Source organism: Cantharellus anzutake (genome assembly GCF_015039405.1).
Source record: "Cantharellus anzutake strain C23 chromosome Unknown EI90scaffold_151, whole genome shotgun sequence".
NCBI lineage: Eukaryota > Fungi > Basidiomycota > Agaricomycetes > Cantharellales > Hydnaceae > Cantharellus > Cantharellus anzutake.
Genome location: NW_024067101.1, coordinates 43,385 through 63,665, shown reverse-complemented (window position 1 = coordinate 63,665; position 20,281 = coordinate 43,385). Strand labels below are relative to the sequence as shown.

The window sequence follows — 20,281 nt, the reverse complement described above, 5'->3', positions numbered from 1 at the left end:
CCTTCCCCTCTTGGCATTGCCCTTTTGGGAAGCACCATAGAGTTCCAACCCTTGACCCTTGGGGTTGTTCCCTCATCCAGTCCCCCTTTGTCTCCTTCCAGTTCCCTTTGTTCCCTTTGGGTTCTATTTGTCCTCTGACTCCACTCCTGTATTATTATATATACACTCTGTACATAGTTTCCTGTACCCCTATGTCAGAGACCGGGTTGAGATGAAGGAGTGTCTCCGTGACGGAGGGCTTTGGCCTCAGCGACTTATGCCAGGAGCGCTGTGCCTAGTAAACACGTCCGTGCCCTAACTTACTAACTGGCCACCAGAACTGAAGAGGGTAAACTCTAGTCGATTTTATTACTGGAGTGTAACCTATGTACAAGTTAAGTATATATATAGTTACAGCGGGGGTGGGTCTGCAAATGGCGGAGCCGAGTGGAGCGGAGCTAACGGGGTTAGCGGAAAGGCAGGCGATAACCCAGAAATGGAAAGGAGGGATAGCCCTGAAGGTGGGCTTTGCAGGGCAAGCGAGTGTATTGTCCAGTGGAGGCAGGAGTGCGCTAGCGGATGTCAGAGCTGTCCAGAAGCCTTCGGGGCTCCATACTTAGGGAGGCATAGGTAATAAATTGAAAGGAGGGGGTGGTGACCATCGAGGGGTACCGAGGGGATTGCAGAATACAGGAGCTCCAAGGTTAGTGAGGAAGGAGCGGAAGTGGAACGGAGGGATCGGAAGTCGATGGCCAGGGATGGATATGACACCCCTAGTCTGAAATCAATGACTAGAAAACCAGAATCGACTGGATTGTCCCCCCAAGAGACTCCCCCTTGCTAACCTGAAATTAAGGACCACCTTGGACAACAAACCAGTGGCACAGCACTCCACTTGAGTCGCTGAGGCCAAGGTTCCTCCTTACTGAGTCCCTTCTCCGCTTCCAGACAATTATGTGCTCTATAACAACACTCTACTTTATAACAATATTCTTCTTTACCATGATCTTCTCCATTTATATGAGTTCAATTCGAGTGTTCATTGTCAGGGACAGCTCCAAAAGCGGTGAAGTCCTGGCATGCGGGACTTGGTGGGACGAATACTGGCTATATGTAGTGGCGATCCCATCATGGGGTGAGCATCCCTGACCACTTAGTCTGAAGTGGGAATGTGAGTTATCATTAAAAGGGAAGGCTACACTACTTGCCTGAAGTGGGAATGTGAGAAGAAGGCTACTTCTTCGGTTCCCACTCCAGCTGTTATTATATACATGCGGGATCGGTCACGTGGGGCACGCCATGTCACCTTCACACACAGCCATGGCTCTCCAGGTGCCTCCACAGGAGATCCTGAGAGGGCCCGCTGTGGGTGCGGGGTGAGTGCGGCAGTGGTGGTGGTGATATAGGGATGGTAAGATACAGGAGGGGAAATGGGCATGCACACCGGTGATACATTGAACAGCAGGAAAGGTGGTCCATGTAAGAGAGAGAGAAAGGAAGAAAGAAAGAAAGAAAGAAAGGAAAAGGGAGAGGAGGGAGAAGCAGTGCAGAGCGGGGAAGTGGAGCAGGGGTCAGGCAGGGCATGTCAGGGCATGCCCTGACACAAGGCCCAAGGAGGAAGGAAGGAGGATGGGAGTGGGGGATGGCTAGCTGACTGAATAGAAAGGAAGCAGCAGCCCAAATAGGAATGAGGGAGTATAGTGGAATTGAATGGGACAATGCAATAGTTGCAAGGTCCGAAGTAAGTCCGGAAAGTCCGAACTCGGAAGTTAAACTCCGGAATATTGGCAAAGGTAATTAAATGGAATGAGCTAACCAATACAATGGGTATAAGCGGAGGTGGGGTCAAAGTCCGAGGTCGGAGCTAAGACCGGAGGTTCCGGAGACGGAGACGCAAATGGGATTCCGGAGCAGAGGCCGGGAGTCAGGAGCATAGGTGTTGCATACTCGTGTCACGACTGACAAATCCTGGGGCTCCATCAGTGGTGAATCAATGCTGATAGGCGAATCCGCTGACCTGAAACCCAATCTAACCAGCCCCCAATCCAATGTCTGGCCCCCTGCCCTATCAACCATGCACTGCATCCAGACCTCCACCCACATCTGTACCTCTGCCCACCTCCACACCCTCTGGACCTCTGCCACTCCTGGTTGCCCTCCACACCCTGTGGTCAGGCCAACACTCCCCTCCAATCTTGCTGGCCATCATGCTGCCCTTGTTTGTGATGGCACTGATGGACCACCCTCTGTTGCGGACTTGTCAGCACCGTGCTGATTTCCATGTCCCTTCATGGACTTGTGTTGGCACCGCACCGACCCTGCTTATTTGCGGACTTGTATCGGTGCCGCGCGCTGACCTCCGCTTTTCTCTGGCCATCTTGTCACTCGGCAGCATACCATTCATTCCTTGCCGAGTGCCTATATTGTTCATCCATTCATTCGCTTAACTTGCCAATATTGGCACTTGATCCATGTGCTGATGCACTTCTTATTACCTGTCAATATTGGCACTTGATCCGCTTTTGTTTAGTTCATTGCCTCCCATTTCCCAGGCTCTTGTCCTTCATTCAGTTTGACAATCCTCGCTTATTTCCGCGCCGGACCACACCGGACTGACCGGTCCTTCTGTGTTTCCCTCCTGCCTATTTATATCCTGTAAATACTTTCGGGGACCTTAGTCTGAAATCAACTAGAGTACCCCCCCTGTCTGGTCTGAGTCTCTCCTTCTGCAAAGGGGGCTTCCCCCCCTCTGAGTCCGTGCTCGCGGAGTCTGCGCTCCTCCTACAGGTCCGCTCCACCCACAAGTCTTGTTTGAAGTCCGCTGTGAGTGTCAGTCTGTAAATACAGGATCTCCCCCAAACGTCAAGCTCAGGGCACAGCGCTCCACCTGAGTCGCTGAGGCCGCGATCCCACTCTGCTAACCTTGAACAGCACTTCCGGATGCACCGCACATTTCCGCCCACATATCCGCGTGTGTGTGCTCCAACAGACCTCTGCCACAATCTCCGACCTCAACTCAGACAGAACCCAATCCACCTTCTATCCACCTTTTGACAGTGTTCCGACTCTGACAGTACTTTCGACTCCAACAATAACCCAGTCTCTGACAACTCATCTGGAAGGTGTCGAGGTTGAGGTCGGACCTGGAATGTTCCGGAGTCGGACCAAAGGTGGTGTCAGAGCTGGAGGTGCTCTTGGGAGTCGGCAAGGAGACGGTGATGGAGGGAAGTAAGGCTCCAGAGTCAGTTTCGGAGTTCCGGGAGCCCGGAGTGGAGGTTGGATTGTATGGATGTGACACTAACTCGAAGCTTCTCTTCCCCATGTTCAAAGCCATCTAGCGATGTCATAGTTTGTGAGTGACCCGGGATGAAGAGATGTTGGGAATGCTGGAGGTAACCTATCCTGAGGTGATCAATGTCTGCCTTGATGTCAGCTTGTGTTTGCCCAGGATTGACTCCAGCGATGCCAATCATCCCTGTAATTCCATATCAAAGGGACCTAGACAAAAGAATATTGTGGGAGAATATTCTAAGGGGCATAGTAGAGACTTATGGTAACTGGACCAAAGATCGTCACCATGAGCATCCACTGGTCTGTGGTCAGTGAGCCCCCCACTGGCTCCCCAACAGCAGTCAGCAGTGTAGCCAAGTGCCCTGGTACCGTGAACTGAGGTCCATCAGCCCTAGCCCAGATGTGATGGGACATTGAAAAGGTTGCATGCATGTCAGGGTCCGGTCCTCATTCTGTGATAGGCCCAGGGAGATCCTCAAACTCACTGAGGGGGCTAGCCCCAGCCTTCACAGGAAATGAGTTGCTGTCAGGGCACATACCCTGACTTAGCCCGGACCCGGACCTGCATCCGGACCCACTCCACTTCCTGTGCCGCATGATCCGTGCACCGCATGCTCCGGTCCCCGGATCCTACCTTCATGTGACTTCTGGGTATCCCCGGAAGTTTTCGCCATATTGGGGCCACTGTGGGAAAGTGAGAAGTTAACCTTCTTCTCACTTTCTTACCCACAGTAGTTGTGCCTTGAGACTAGGCTGTTACAGATTAGGCTGTGGGCTATAGAGAGAGGGGTCATGGGGACCTGGGGTCCATCCCCTGACAGTTGCTGTGCATTTAGGGAGTAGCTAGTTACACTTGCCTTCACAGGAAATGAGTTGAGAAGAAGGGTAACCTTCTCAACCTCCTGTGAAGCCACTACAAATGGAAGTCGGGAACTATACAGTTTTTGGCTCTTTGCCGACTTTCCATAATTGGCACCCCCCCCCCCATGGGAAGATTCTGGGTGAGCTGCTCGCCCAGAACGTTCCCACGGGTCTGCATGCATGCAGGATTGTGGAACAGTGAAGGGAAAAATAGGAGAAAATGGGGAAGGGTACCTGAGGGTGTGTGGGGTCAGGCACTGTGCCCTGACAATGCATACCTTCGAAAGAAGGGTATGAAGTTGGCCAAGCTCATGCTTTGGCTGGATGATGTTTTGAGCAACCCATATATGATAGAAATGGTTCCTAAATCATATACAATCAGTGTGAAGGGGTCACTGGTACTGCTTCATATCGTACCAAGAATGTCAGGGTTCAGCACCCTGCCTTAGGGTGCCCTGGACTCCCCACCTACTTTACCCCCTTTATTCTTTGATTGTTGCCTTGTTGTTGCCTTTGTGTGTTGTGTACATGATAGCGTGGGAACTTTCTGAGTGAACAGCTCACCCAGAATGTTCCCACAGGTCACAGCCACAATTCTGGGCAAGCAACTCGCCCAGAATGTTCCCATGCTTACTGGGCACTGCCACCTGGATGTTCCCTCCAGGTCACACTACACAACTCTAGGAGCTGTATAGTTGTGGGCATGTGACCCATTCCTTTATATAGCAACCATGTGGGGAGATGAGACCTTTACCCTTCTTCTCATCTCATGCCCTGCATAGTGTGAGGACAGGTTAGATGGGGGTTGAGGTCAGGGAGCCTCCGAGTCCGAGGCCGGGCCCTGACAAAGAATAAGATTATGCATTGGGTCAATGACTACCATCCTGCCCAAGTCGAAATAAGGGAGATGCAACAGCTCCATCCACTGATTAGAGTGTTGTGTGGCATGTTTTTCCTTCAAAGCTCTTGTCAGGAGATCTCAATATATCTCTCCCATTCTGCGATGCTCCTCATGTCAGGGCCCGGCCTCGGACTCGGAGGCTCCCTGACCTCAACCCCTATCTGGCCTGTCCTCACACTATGCGGGGCATGAGATGTATAGTAAAAGAAAGGGAATATATACACTTGCCTATGCGGGGCATGAGATGAGAAGAAGGGTAAAGGTCTCATCTCCCCGCATGGTTGCTATATAAAGGAATGGGTCACATGCCCACAACTATACAGCTCCTAGAGTTGTGTAGTGTGACCCAGAGGGAACATCCAGGTGGCAGTGCCCAGTAAGCGTGGGAACGTTCTGGGCGAGTTGCTCGCCCAGAACTGTGGCTGTGACCCGTGGGAACATTCTGGGCGAGCTGCTCGCTCAGAAAGTTCCCACGCTATCCCGTGCGCGCGTGTGTACACAACACAGAAAGGCAACAACAAGGCAACAATGAAGGAATGGAAGGAAGGGATTGGTTGGGGAGTCTGGGGCACCCTAGGGCAGGGTGCTGAACCCTGACACCTCATTAGAATGACAAGGAAAACCTAGAGAGTAATTTCAGGCAAATAGATGAGTCATGTCTTGTGTCACGTACCTCTGACAAGAAGAGCCTCTAACTCATGCTTCTGAGACAACATCACCCAGCAGCGAGTGCAGAACATGGTGTGGCTATGAGAGCCAAATCCTCCAAGCTTATGTGCTGCAGGAGCATCGCAAACAACACGTGGTAGCATGGCACAGACATGCCTCCCTTCAGGACACTTGCTAGTTTTGACTATAATTCCTTTGTCCCACAGGTGCAGAAGATCATTGACCAACAGCTGTTGCACCTGATCAGGGCTTGGCTCCTTGGGACTGTTGGAGGAACCATGTGCTATGGGAGGCCAGACAAGTTTTCATACAGCCACATTCCCACATCCGAGCAAGGAACTCACCCAGACAGCCACAATCCTGCAGTAGTGTGACTACTTGGTCACAACACCTTTTTCTTCTTTTCCCTTAGTTCTTGCACATTAGCTTGAGACTGAGGTTAGTTACAACATTCTTTTACTTTATTTCTTATACATTGTAACTCATTGTATATTACCTTATAGCTTTAGCATTAGGTAATATCCCAGTTCTCGCGCATTAGCTTGAGACTGAGCTTTAGCATTAGAACAAGCAGTTATTCTGTTAGGAACCAGGAATGATGCCCATAAGAAAAAGATTGGATGTTTTGTATCTGTCAAATCCTTAAAGACCGATTGGAAGTGATAGTAATGATAATACTTACTTGATATGAGGAGGGAGATTTGCTATACATAGCGAAATGGGCTCTGATGAGTGGGAGGTAGACTGCTGAGATCGATGATATGAGAACCTAACATGTTATTGTTCAACCCAACCCCTAAGGAGAAAGGAAATACTCACCAATCAGCACCAAGTGTGAGTCCAATGTGAAGCTCTCCATTTGGGCCCATCTCATGATCTTCAGGTTCATTGCGAAAAAACAAAGATCCATCGGCACCGAGAAGCAAACGGGCCTGTAGCCATCAAAAATATCTTGATATATCCTGAGCTCTGGATGCCGATCAGGTAATCTGCACCATTGATCAAGAAGATCCTCTGTCCCAGGCTCTTGCAGTAAGTCATGAAGCTGCTCACTGACAGGTTTGAAAGCAAAGCGCATCATTGGATCGCGTGCCTTTGCATTCCTCTCTTTTGCATGAGTATTCTCATTCTCATCATGTCCAAACAAAGGGGTGGTCCCATTGCTCTGAGTGCATTTGGTGCAGAGGGCAGGTGTGGTGTCAAGCGCTGGGAACACTTCTTGGCACATAGGACAGACAGGGAGAACCTGAAATGAAGGTTCAATGGACATGTGTGAATGGACAGTCATTAAGGTTGTGGCAGAGACCATGGAAGGATCCAGATAAAAGTTCGCAGCACTGAGGATGAGTTGAACTACAGATAAAATGGCCCCTATCACTCGAAATGACACATGATGGTAGGTGTTGAAGGAGCAGAGCTGGATCACCTTATGTAACCAGTTTCCTATGTCCAATAACGATATTAGAGTTTGTGCTGATTTGCTTACTGACCATGTTTTGGTTGCCAAATATATAATTGTTCACTGTCTAAACAACAATCAACACCCCCCAACGATCTCACCTGATGTATAGATCGTCTATGGATAGAATTGATAGAATTCTATATTGACTTTACTATGATTTCTAGTCAATATTACACCTAGATATACCACTTTCAGTAGGATGTGATTTTCCTGATAATTTACTGAAGGAAAACTACTAATAAAATAATTCCACAATAAATGTTACTCAATACAGGAGTGACCAAACTGCTCTTTATATCACTTAGAGTGCGTGCTAGTTATCTAGCAGGTTCAGGATCGCTCACTTTTCTCCTGTGGTGTGATAACCAAGTATTGCTGAGAGATTATTCAATTAAGAAGTCCCTCCACCAAATTCTCACTAATTCTCACTATGACACTTTTGTTCAGCTGTGTCTAACTGACCCTAACTCACGCTTAGAGTGACATGTTAGTTTTATATTAGCTAACAACTAACATTTGCTTTTATCTTTTGGAGCAAACAAACCAACCACTGGTGAGGAGAATTAAACTTATATTTCTACCTGAGGTTTGAGAGGGGGCAGAAGCGGCAGCCTTTTATGCTTTTCAGAGACCTCTGTGCTCCCACGCCTCGCACTAGTTACATGTGCTACATTTGTATTATAGATAGTTCTAGAATGATATAGGGGCTTGGGCTGTGTAAGCTTAATAATGGACTTAGGACATGACTCAGCAATAAGTAATTCAGTTCTTTGTCTTTTGGGCCGATCTTAGCGGTGTCTTGCAGTGCTAAAGCTATGCTCTACACCGCCCTAATTACGAACGGTTATCTTTAGAAATGACTCAGCTATAAAGGAACTTTCTAGACTGTTCTCTAATTCACCCCTTTTTGTGAAGCTCATCATTACTAATGTTCTAGAGCTTTCCCAATTAATTAACTGATCCGCGGACTTCTGGATCACTTTATGCTTATGATCCGAGATCCAGATTATCAATCATTTCTTTGTTCCAATTTATTTGAGCTTAAAATCAAAAGGTTTTGATGAATCATGGGAAAATATACAAGATCCAGTTTTTTAGCATTTTCTCCTCTTCTGATGTGATCAAAAACTGTCCGTCCACGCCGGGCGATACTCTGCCATATGGTATTCGGTGCGCCAGACTTCCGGGCGTCAATATATTTCCCTTGAGTCACATTACTTTTTGTAAGAATTAGCAAACAAATATATATGAATTATAAGGTGTTTGGCCGTTTGAGCGATATCTCCGTCAGTTTTGAAGCTTTTAGAATGAAACAAAACCGTGGATAAAGTTTGGAAACAGTCCTTTTAGATGGTAAAAAGATTACAGTCAGAGGTTTACTGGTTCCCGAGATATTTACATTTCTTTCCCAATGTTCCTTCTTATTCTGCTGTCTATGTGCTATTTTCTTGTTGTAGGGATATATTCTTTGAATATTATATTTTCCTACGCCTATTCCAGGTTCTAGGCATGCTTGTAGTAGCTTAAAGATCATGAGATCTGTTAAACATTTGAACTTGTCACCTGATTGTTGACTATCCTGATACATCATTGTTTTATTCTTCAAATATTATTTCTCCTACAGCATGCAGCCAGGTGGCCATAAGATAAAGAATTCGGATGGGTGCAAGATGATGTGTTGCAGAATAAGGTATTCAGGGTTGCATGTCAGTGTGAGAGAGGAAAGGGTCCAGGGAGTTCTCATCCACACCACCAGATTGAGAGACACAGTGGATTAGTGGTATAGAAGGGAAAGTAGATGATGGTGTTGCTGGAAGGGTTGTCGAGTCGTCCAGAGGTGCAGACCCAGAATCGATTGGACTACTACTGGAGTTAGACTCCTCATCGCTAGATGGTTGGGATCCTGTTTCCTCTTCAGCTGAAGCCTCATTGCTGGGCTGGATTGTGTTGGAATGTGGAGGGGAATCGTTATTGCACTCATTAATAAATCCAGGCAACAGCAGTGCCAAAAATATGTCAGGCTCCGGGTGGCTGCCAGTAGGATTAGGTTGTTGGGGAAACGAGCCACTTTCAGAGTTGTCAAATATTTGCCCAGCATTATCAATATCTGAGCCAGTAGCCGAGATTGGTGAGGCAGACACTGGCACCCTTAAGACATCTGAGGCGTAGCACTGGTAACTGGCATGTCACTTTTGAGCATTCTGATGATCATTCCATGTCTTAATGTGGAGCACTTGGCCCTCGTTGCCACATTTAGTACAGAATCACATCTGTAGAGATTTGGAAATTAATGTTACCAATTCCGCAGCACAAACTAGCCAGTGGCAGACTATTACCTTGCTTTTGGGCATTATGAATCCTGTGAGAGGTGCTGGAAATTCAGACCACAGCGATCAGAACTCAGTCAGAATTCAGAGATTGACTGCTGGTTCGAGGTAGGCAGGACTCCAGCCTCTATGACTTTGTAATATTTTCAAGGACTTCACAGACATCAAATTTTCTTGGCAACATCCGCTCAGGCCTTGTGGCCATTTTGGAACTTGGAATTGGCATGTACATACAACCAGCAAACTATTAATGTGCTTGAGGGGGACCAGCTAGAGATGCGTGAGCCTCTGAAAACATCCTTTCAAACACTAAACAAAGGCTCATCCCCTTAATGAATACTCCAGCATCATCTGAAACATGATGTTTCGGATCCAGACATGCCATGTGCAGCCCCAATGACATCACATTGAGACTGTCCCAAGGGCCCAATGGATTCAAGACAGGGATGTGTCGGTCTCTGGGGAGGATGAGTTGATGCTGGTATGCAGGGTTGGCTTGCACAGCTACAATGTATTCTTGAAGGTGATCATGCAGTGCTTGAACCAGGTCGTCCATCTGAAAAAGGGAAATCAGCATGACGCTGCAAGCAGGAATCTGCTATGGTCTCCAGAAAATGGAAGGTAGCACTCCAACTCACTCCCCAAAGAGCCAGGGAAGAAAGAAAAGGGCATTAAAGGGTGTTGCAGTAGAACAGGTTCGTATATTCAATGGGGAGGGGATTTTGGGAAAAATAACTGGTAACTCTTGTTTATTTTCTTTCTGTGGTGGATTTCCCTAAAGGTCACAATAGCCCTTTACCAATCGTGTGGCCACTCACAACACCCAAGTACACGGACTTCAAAAGTAGCAGGAGGGGGGGAAATTGTCTATTCCGTTTCAATCGCTACATACATATACCCATACAACAAACATACAACTTGTGAAAAGAGTCTGAAATATATGGGTTTGGCTGAGCTAAGCCTCCACCAACAATGGCAGTAAGGTTTGGCTGCCATTGGCTTAGAATAGAATTCCAAACAACAAATGAAAATGAAAATGAAAAACACAAACTTCCTCATACCACTCCAAACACCGCGTCAAACCTCTGTCCCTTTATTCCATTCGACTCTCCTCGTCCATAGCTTTCTAACGATACCGATTTTGTGAAATTTGGTGGAGATTTGACTGAGAATGGGAATTCTCAGAAACGGAATATATATCTTGATTATCTGTGCACAGGGAAACTTGGACCAAATAATATGCCATAGTTCCAAGACTCCTCCAATGACTTCTTTAGCATTTGTATCATTTAACTAGCCCATATTCTCTTGGAATTTCACTGAGACTAGCTCACATGTGAGCATCTGCATAGTTTATATTGTCCCATGACTCCCATCATGCCCAACAATTAAAATATCTCCACAACCACTGAACCGATTAGGGTGAAATTTAACACTGAGTCTTTGGGAATTTTTCTCGATTTAATGACCCCAAAGTCGTCCTCTTCTGTCAACTTTTGACCTTGTTCCCATGGTCATGGTCAAGTGCACGGACTTCGCACATGAGGACATCTCAGGTTGAATTTCTCCACCAAATCTCAACCAATCCCTTCGCGGAAAGGCTCTTTCGGTTCGAACGGAAACCCTCTTTCTTCTTTCTTATTACTCCCCCCTATAATTCCTTTTTCCTAATAATGTACAAGGGCAGGAGCCCAATTTTTGATGTATTTGCTGGGTAAGGTTCCATGAAATTGAGCACTCCCGTTATGCACTCCTACAATGCTCACAACTAAATGTAGATTTGTATGCTCACCAGTATGTCATAAGATAAAAATGCCCAATCTCCAGTGGGGAACCCTCCATATTCGGCAGTTTCGCATGCCATATGAAGCCCTATTGCCTGGGGAACAACCTCAAACCCGATGGTCTCCCAGTAAGACTCAGTGCCATCCCTTGCTAAGATCCACCACTCCTGAGAAACCCATGGAGGAGCATCCACCTCTGAGGTGCCTACCCAGCACTGATGAGGTGTCAGGGCCTGGCCTTGGACTCGGAGGCTCCCTGACCTCAACCCCCATCTGGCCTGTCCTCACACTATGTGGGGCATGAGATGAGAAGAAGGGTAAAGGTCTCATCTCCCCGCATGGTTGCTATATAAAGGAATGGGTCACATGCCCACAACTATACAGCTCTTAGAGTTGTGTAGTGTGACCCGGAGGGAACATCCAGGTGGCAGTGCCCAGTAAGCGTGGGAATGTTCTGGGCGAGTTGCTCGCCCAGAACTGTGGCTGTGACCCGTGGGAACATTCTGGGGGAGCTGCTCACTCAGAAAGTTCCCACGCTATCCCGTGCGCGCGGATACACAACACAGAAAGGCAACAACAAGGCAACAATGAAGGAATGGAAGGAAGGGATTGGTTGGGGAGTCTGGGGCACCCTAGGGCAGGGTGCTGAACCCTGACATGAGGCAACTCTGGGCTCACGCATTGGTTGACTGTTCATGGAATGCAGTCACAAAGAGGTAACAGCTCAAGGAAAGATTTGAAGTGGATTACAACAACCAGCCTTGGCGCCTACAACACTCTTCACTCCTTTGAACTTGAGATCAATCCATTGACACTGTAAGCGGGCTAGGGATCTAACCCAGCAAGCAAACAGGAAAGGATGGGGACTGGATTGGTATCCAACAGGTCAGGGAAAAGTGGGTAAAGGGAAATATGGTAATGGTCCAGTGTGTTACAGTGCATGGTGTACTCTAATCAATCTCTCACCCCACCTCTCTGGGTGACACTAAGGCAAGGACTAATCTAGAGGTCTTCTTAATCGTATTCTTGGTTGCACTACTCCCTACTAGCTTGGGAGGGGCAAACTTGGTGGTTTCTAATCCAAAGGAAAAGGTAGATACATCCTCATGTACAGTATATATGAGAAGTGATCAGGAAAAAATGATGAAAAATATCCGATGAGTCCCATGTGTTTAGGTGGACCATATGGGAAACAATCAATATCGAAAAAAAGAAGGGAAAACAATAATCAAGAAAACAATAAAGCAATAGGTAATTTCCAACCAAAAGAATATCCAACTCTATCCATCGCCAATGAACTCCCGCTAACCATGGATCCTAATACTCCTAAATGACATGTTCCCAACGGTACCAATATCGTCCAAATCAGTGCAGTGGTTGCTGAGATAAGTGGGGTCTATTCCTTGTGTGGCTGCACTGCTGGGTGTCATATCCGTGCATACCCGACCCCGACTTGACTTCCAGACCTCCACCCTCTTCACCTCCGGAGTCATAACCTACCGCTGCCGTTCCGATACTCACCTTCGGTCCTGGCAACACACCTCCTCCTTACCTCTTCGATCCCATCTCCGTCCGCTCCGATACTCATCTCAGACCGAACACCGCCCCTCTCGCCACCCTCCTACTACTCCGCTCCCCCTTCACAACACCTCCACCCTCCCGTCATCCTCCTATGCTTCCCCCGTCTGCTCCGATACTCACCTTCGGACCTGACTACTCTCCTTTCCGCCACTCCTTCTCCCTTACCTTTCCCCTCTCTCCTCCCTCTGTTACTCCTCTGCCACCCTTCCACCAAGTTACAACCTTCCACCGCTGTCCCGTACTTCGCACTCGGACACCGCTCGTACCTTACTCCGAGCCTCCGTCATAGTCCCTACCTCGGACTTTGACTCCACCTCGGTCTTAGTCCATTGCATTGGTGACCTCATACTACGTAAACACCATTGCCAATATCCCTCGGACTTTCAACCCCGCCTCTGTAACCTCCGTAAGCCCCGCAACCCCCGAGCTTCGCGGATTGCCTTCGGCACTCTCGCTGCTTAATGTATTTCTCGTGTTTTCCCCTCATCCCTATTTGGACTACTGCTTCTTCCTATTCTAGCCAGTTCGTCATCATCCCCACTTGCCCCTCTGGGCCTTGCCCTCCCTACCTCCTTTCAGACGTATCACAGGTCCTACCTTATGACCTTCGGTACCGCTCCGCTCCTTCTACCCTTTGTTCCCGTTCGGACGTCTTCGTTCCGATTCGGTTACCCTTTGTTCTCCTTGTGCTTTTGCCCCTTCCATTATATATATCGGTGCTTGTACATACTCGTTTTGGTTTTAGTCCGAAATCGACCTGAAATGCCCCCTAGAGACTTCCTGCTCACCTACTGTGAAATTAAGGACCAAATGGACAAACAGCAATGGCACAGCGCTCCGCTTGAGTCGCTGAGGCCAAGGTCCCTCCACGCTAAGTCTCCGATTCCACTCCGGAGTCGTCTGAATCCGCCCGTTCTAACACTGGGTGGGTGTGGGAATTTGGTTTGTGGGGACTGGGAATGTGTCTGGAAAAATTGGAAAAAATCGTGGAAGGGTAGAAATGGTATATGAGAATGTGTATGACGTGTTTCGTGAAGTGGGGATGTGCTGGGATGGGGGAATCGCAATATTTGGTTTGTTTGTGCAGTACCGGCTGTGCCCACCTACAATGCACCTGAGGATAGAAGTGTTTCACCTTACATGATTTTATCACGATACTATCCTTCAGACATTGTCCAGTAGACTGACAAATGGTGAGGACATGTTGTTTCCAATTAACTGGGAGATTGACGCACAAACATCCCTGGAGCTGATAAGATCGAAATAAACATTAAATCTATAGTATCTTCTACCTACTTACCAGGTGCACTTTATATTGATACCCAGATGCAAGCCCTTGTGCATTTCGGAATGACATGTCAGTTACAAGTATGGATTACTGTGGCAGTGCCTGCGATTAGAACCAGTTACTGAAGCGCATTGAGAAAAACACACACGATTAGGTTGTTTTGTTTTGAAAGGGCAGGGTGAAGTAGTGTCAATTGTCCTCCCATGGTGGATGAGCCTCACCAAGCATCAACAGTGGATGCAGTCAAGAAAGTAAAATCAATAACACCATCATTAAATATGTGAACAGGCCTGAGCTGTACTTGACACAGGATAGAACATGGATTTCATGGAAATGAGGAATATGGCAGAGGATAGTGCAGGCACATGCACACCCCTGTTGTATTCTGGGGAAATCCTTAGTTGTGATTTTGCATGGCTTGTAAGTTCAACTTGCACCCACTCAGAGGTCTGGGATTTTGTGAGGTCTCAGGGTAGCTCAGCACACAAAGCCGCAAGTGATACAAGAGTGTGTATTTTATGGTAGTGTGTAAGCAGTTACCCGGAGGTTCCTGCTTACCCACGTGACTATATGTATCTAATTACATGTGGCTCGGGGTTCAGGGCTATTGCCCTGACATTCTCCCCCCTTGCGTTGCATTTGCGACACATACAAAGTTAATGGTGAAGAAAATAAAGTTTAAGAATTGGTTTACATTGAGTTTGAAATTATCAATGAGTGTTTTATTGTCGCCACTTTAAAGTGGGCAATTTGTACATGTCAGTGAAGGAAAGGGAAAAGGGTTTAGGGAATAAGTGAGTGTGGGCCATCACTTTGAAGTGAATGGTGATACATGGGTATTGCAGAGAGGAAAGTAATGGAGTTTGTTGAAGATGAATTTCGACCCAAAGGTTGTATGTCTTTGGTGTTCCTCACTTGTTCTGTGAGGGTTTGTGTGTAAGTGGTGTTTACACACAAGTGGTGGTGGATGTGGGTCTTTTGACGAAATAGAGATTTCCGCAATTGTTACTTGCGGTTCCTCGCATACAATATTGTGTGTGGGGCCTTGAGTTGGGGGAAGGTGTTTTCACGGGTGCCTCGATTGTTAGAACCGGGCAGAAACAGACGACTCTGGAGTGGAATCGGAGACTTAGCGTGGAGGGACCTTGGCCTCAGCGACTCAAGTGGAGCGCTGTGCCATTGCTGTTTGTCCATTTGGTCCTTAATTTCACAGTAGGTGAGCAGGAAGTCTCTAGGGGGCATTTCAGGTCGATTTCGGACTGAACCAAAACGAGTATGTACAAGCGCCGATATATATAATGGAGGGGGCAAAAGCACAAGGAAAACAAAGGGTAACCAAATCGGAACGAAGACGTCCAAACGGGAACAAAGGGTAGAAGAAGTGGAGCGGTACCGAAGGTCATAAGGCAGGACCTGTGATATGTCCGAAAGGAGGTAGGGAGGGCGAGGCCCAGAGGGGCAGGAGGATGAGGAGAAGTGGGGATGATGACTAACTGGCTAGAATGGGAAGAAGCAGTAGTCCAAATAGGGATGAGGGGTAAACGCGAGAAATACATTACAAGCGGCGAGAGTGCCGAAGGTGATCCGCGAAGCTTGGGGGTTGCAGAGCTTACGGAGGTTATGGAGGCGGAGTTGAAAGTCGGAGGGATATTGGCAATGGTGTTTACGTAGTATGAGGTCACCAATGCAATGGACTAAGACCAAGGTGGAGTCAAAGTCCGAGGTAGGGACTATGACGGAGGCTCGGAGCAAAGGTACGAGTGGTGTCCGAGTACGAAGTATGGGACAGCGGTGGAAGGTCGTAACTTGGTGGGAGGGTGGCGGAGGAGTACCAGAGGGGGGGGAGAGGGGAAAGGTAAGGGAGAAGGAGTGGCGGAAAGGAGAGTTGTCAGGTCCGAAGGTGAGTATCGGAGCGGACGGGGGAAGCGTAGGAGGGTGACGGGAGGGTGGTGTGTTGTGAAGGAGGAGCGGAGTAGGAGGGTGGTGAGAGGGGCGGTGTTTGGTCCGAGGTGAGTATCGGAGCGGACGGAGATAGGGGAGGAGAGGGGAGGAGGAGTAGAGGTGGTGTGAGGGGTAGAAGGAGGTGTGTTGCCAGGACCGAAGGTGAGTATCGGAACGGCAGCAGTAGGGTATGACTCCGGAGGTGAAGAGGGTGGAGGTCCGGAAGTCGGGTCGGGGTCGGGTATGCACGGATATGACACCTCGATGGCATATTACCATGTCACTTTCCCTTTCCTCAAGGGTGGAGTTATTGCCCCGGAGGAGGGTTTTCCTCCAGGTTGTTCATCTGGACATCCGATTGCTGCGTCAGATGTGATGACGTAGCCTGGGCTACATTGTCAAGCTGTGGGCTCGACGAGGTGGGCGCTCCCTGGGTGGGAGCAGGTTGTTGTGTTCCTGAGCTACTTGGCTCAGGTGTGGAGTACGGTAGGTCTACTGTTCTTCCCATGGGGAAGGGTGGCCGTTGGCCTGGTTGTCCAGCGTGGAGACTTGTGTCTCTTTCCCAGTATTTGGAAGCTTTCGCTTCCCACTCCACAGTTCTTGCGGCATGTTCCTCAGGAGTCCTGAGTGGTTTGAACTGGGACTTTATATAGGCAGCTTTGCCTAGACTTTCCCAGGAGATTTTTCCCTCCTCCAGGGAATTATACCCCTCCGCGAGTTTTGCAATACTCAGGAGTCCCAAGAAGTATTTCTCGGTTTCCTTCGCTTTTTCGTGAAGGATTCTGTGTACCTTGCCGCTTTTGAAGGCAGCTTCAGCCTGTTCATACCAGTGTACAAATTCTTTTCCACTCACGCTTGTCCACCAAGCATATGCGGCATTGTGCACCACTTCTGACCCCGCTATTCTCCTCATGGGGAAGTTGGGGTCGATTGTTACGTCGACTGGAGCTTCGACTTTGCCGAACTTGTTGAGTTCGGCAGTCTCATATAACATGTGGACACTTCCCTGCAGGGTAGCTTGCCCATAGGGTGCTGAGGTACTCAGCGGCCTGCCACCTCTGGCAGTGGTCCCCGTTTTAAGGTCTGCCATCGGTTGCCTACCGCTCTCCCTCTTCCCCTCAACATGGGTTTGCCCTTCTGAGGGCAGGCCCTTATGCAACCCAGACAGGGTCACCTGCCCATGGGGTGGCGGGATAGTCAGTGCCCCAGCACCATATCCCCTCCCCCTGACCTGGGAGGCCCCTGTCATAATGGGTTTGGCAGCGAGGTCTGCCAGTGCGCGTGCCTCTCTGAGCTCGTGTTTTAGTAATTCGATCTCCCTCTTTTGGAGATCGACCTCTCTCTCTGTGCTCTGTTATATTCACGCCTCCAATGGGCACAATGGTTGCAGGCATCTTCTGACACCCTCGAGTTATCAGACCGTGCCTGTTTGGACGGTCTGGACGAGGAGCCGCTGTCGCTCCCTTGTCTCCCTCGTACGAGGGACTTCATCTCTTGCGGAGCTGACCTGTCTGAGCAGCTACCACTGATGCGATAGCTGATTCCCAGCCTGCATTTGACTGGGGTGTTGTTGGACCTGGGCTGAATTGGCCGATCCAGGGGTTGATCTGGCCAGGGAAGTTCCCTGGGGAGTATACCTGGGGCTGCAGCAGCAAATGCTGACCCTGGAATGGCGCTTGTTGTGCCATTGGTGCAGTTTGCACTGCGTATGGTTGGAAGCCCCTCTGAGGAGGCTGGGGGTATGCAGTGCCTGTTGGCAATGTGGATGGTTGTTGGTTTGCAGCACTCATTTGTGCCACGTGCGTCATGTAGTCCATGGCACTTATCTGCACCTGGTGTTGTTGTTGTTCCGGGGAGCCTTGCTCCCCAGGTTGTCGTATCTCGATGTCCGGTGGCTTGTTTGGATCGAACCGAGGGTTGCCTCCCCCAGAGAATGACATTTTGTTGTTATGTTTCTCGTGGTGGTGGGAGGGGTTTTCTGTCAGAGTCCGCGCGTCAGTTCGCGCATAAGAATCTCCCCGGGAAACTAGTCGTTGTAAAAGCTGGGGGGCCAACCCAGCTGGCGATAAGGCCTTATATACATGAGTTCCGCAACTCATAAGAGCGCGGCTACATTGGGAACACATGGTAGCCGATAGAGAAGCGACATGAAATAGGAGAATAGATCATGCGGATAAGGGGGCGATAACGGGTGAGGGATGACGCGATAGCGGAAATAGCACATTGAATACAGCCTGCGTTCTAACTACGGCAAATCACACGCAGATATCGGCTTACGGGTACTCAACCTATCCGGATAGGGGTCCGAGCCGGCCGGATAACCGTCCGTGCCCTGACATTTTCGTTCTTGCATGCATGGGATTCGCTGCAGTTGTGTGTGCTTTTACATGTGAACCTGTGGTTCATGTAGTCTAGGCGAGTTACTCGCCTGGCCCATGTGATCTCTGGTACATGGTGTGGCTGTCCGGGCGAGTTGCTCGCCCAGAACTTTCCCACGCTCTTGGCTGTGGGCCATCGTCCCTCAGCTTTACTTCCTCTGCCTCCGTTTTTGGGGGCGTAGTGATGCCGAGAGTTCCCTGTCTTCTTTGATAGGGGGGTTTTCTGGTTCCCTCACATTTTGTAATGTGAGGTACTCGTCCAGGTGGATGAGGTCGTCGCAATTTCCTAGGGGTTCCCATTTAACCTTAAACCAGAGTTCGTTGTGAACCCATGTGTGGTTTAAGATTTTGCAAACTACTGCTTTGCGATTGGGGTCTTCCCTGAAATCATAGAATATGTTTACTTCCCTATTTGGGAAGATTTCTTGGCCATTCGGCTCGTGAGGTACAAGCCAGGATACATGGAATCTTGGGTGGATTCCGTGTTGTTCAAGTTGTGGTGGCAACTTGAGGATGTAGTTTGACATCTCTGGAAATGTTTCCAGAATTTTGTAAGGCCCTATGTATAAGGGCTTTAGTTTTCCTGCCCTCCCTTTGGGTAGGTTCAGCTTATCCATGGATAAGTATGCAAGCTTGCCTTTTCTTAAAGGTGGGTCCAGGCGTCTTTTCTTATTCGCCTGGATTGTTTGAGCAGTGCAATTGTGTATTATCGCGTCATGTGCTGCCATGAGGTTTTCCTTCGCCTTTTGGGCAAAGTTGTTTACTCCCGGGTAGTCCGAGGGTGGTGGTGTTAGGCACATCTTTGGCATATGGCCATAGATTAATTTGAATGGGGCAAATCCTGTCAATGTGTTTGAGCTCGCATTGATCGTGAATTCCGCCATCAACAGTTTTGCTGCCCAGTCGCATTGATCTGGTCTAACCATCGTGCATAGTATTTGTACTACTTTTTGTATCATTCTTTCCACTTGGCCGTCACCTTGTGGGTGGAATGCAGTTGTGAATTTCAACTGCACACCGAGTATTCGGTGTAGTTCACACGAAAATTTTGACATGAATTTCGAGTCTCAATCTGATATGATCGAGTGTGGTAGACCATGGAGTCTTACAACTTCACGAAGAAATACGAATGCTAGTTCTAATGCATTTGTTGTTGTTTTTATTGGAATTAGGTGGACTGTTAGAGATGGGCGGAAACGGACGACTCCGGAGTGGAATCGGAGACTTAGCGTGGAGGGACCTTGGCCTCAGCGACTCAAGCGGAGCGCTGTGCCATTGCTGTTTGTCCATTTGGTCCTTAATTTCACAGTAGGTGAGCAGGAAGTCTCTTGGGGGCATTTCAGGTCGATTTCGGACTGAAAACAGACGAGTATGTACAAGCGCCGATATATAAGGAAGGGGCAAAAGCACAAGGAGAAACAAAGGGTGACCGAATCGGAACGAAGACGTCCGAACGGGAACAAAGGGTTAGAGGGAGCGGAGCGGTACCGAAGGTCATAGGGCAAGACCTGTGATACATCCGAAAGGAGGTAGAGTGGGCGAGGCCCAGAGGGGCAGGAGGATGAGGGGAAGTGGGGGTGATGACTAACTGGCTAGAATAGAAAGAAGCAGTAGTCCAAATAGGGATGAGGGGGAATTGCGAGAAATACATTACAAACGGCGAGAGTGCCGGAGGCGGTCCGCGAAGCTCGGGGGTTGCAGAGCTTACGGAGGTTACGGAGGCGGGGTTGGAAGTCCGAGGAATATTGGCAATGGTGTTCACGTAGTATGAGGTCACCAATGCAATGGACTAAGACCGAGGTGGAGTCAAAGTCCGAGG

At 48.7% G+C, this 20,281-nt stretch overlaps 1 protein-coding gene across 1 annotated transcript; it reads right to left on the bottom strand.

Moving 5' to 3' along the window:
• Window positions 1-6,405: 6,405 nt before the first annotated feature.
• On the bottom strand, window positions 6,406-6,971 carry EI90DRAFT_3136055 (uncharacterized protein; the record flags this gene model as incomplete). The annotated part of the gene is made up of 2 exons (XM_039064766.1): window positions 6,406-6,470; window positions 6,521-6,971. 2 exons carry the CDS (start codon window positions 6,969-6,971, stop codon window positions 6,406-6,408), a joined length of 516 nt encoding a protein of 171 aa, XP_038908580.1.
• Between the last annotated feature and the right edge of the window lie 13,310 nt (window positions 6,972-20,281).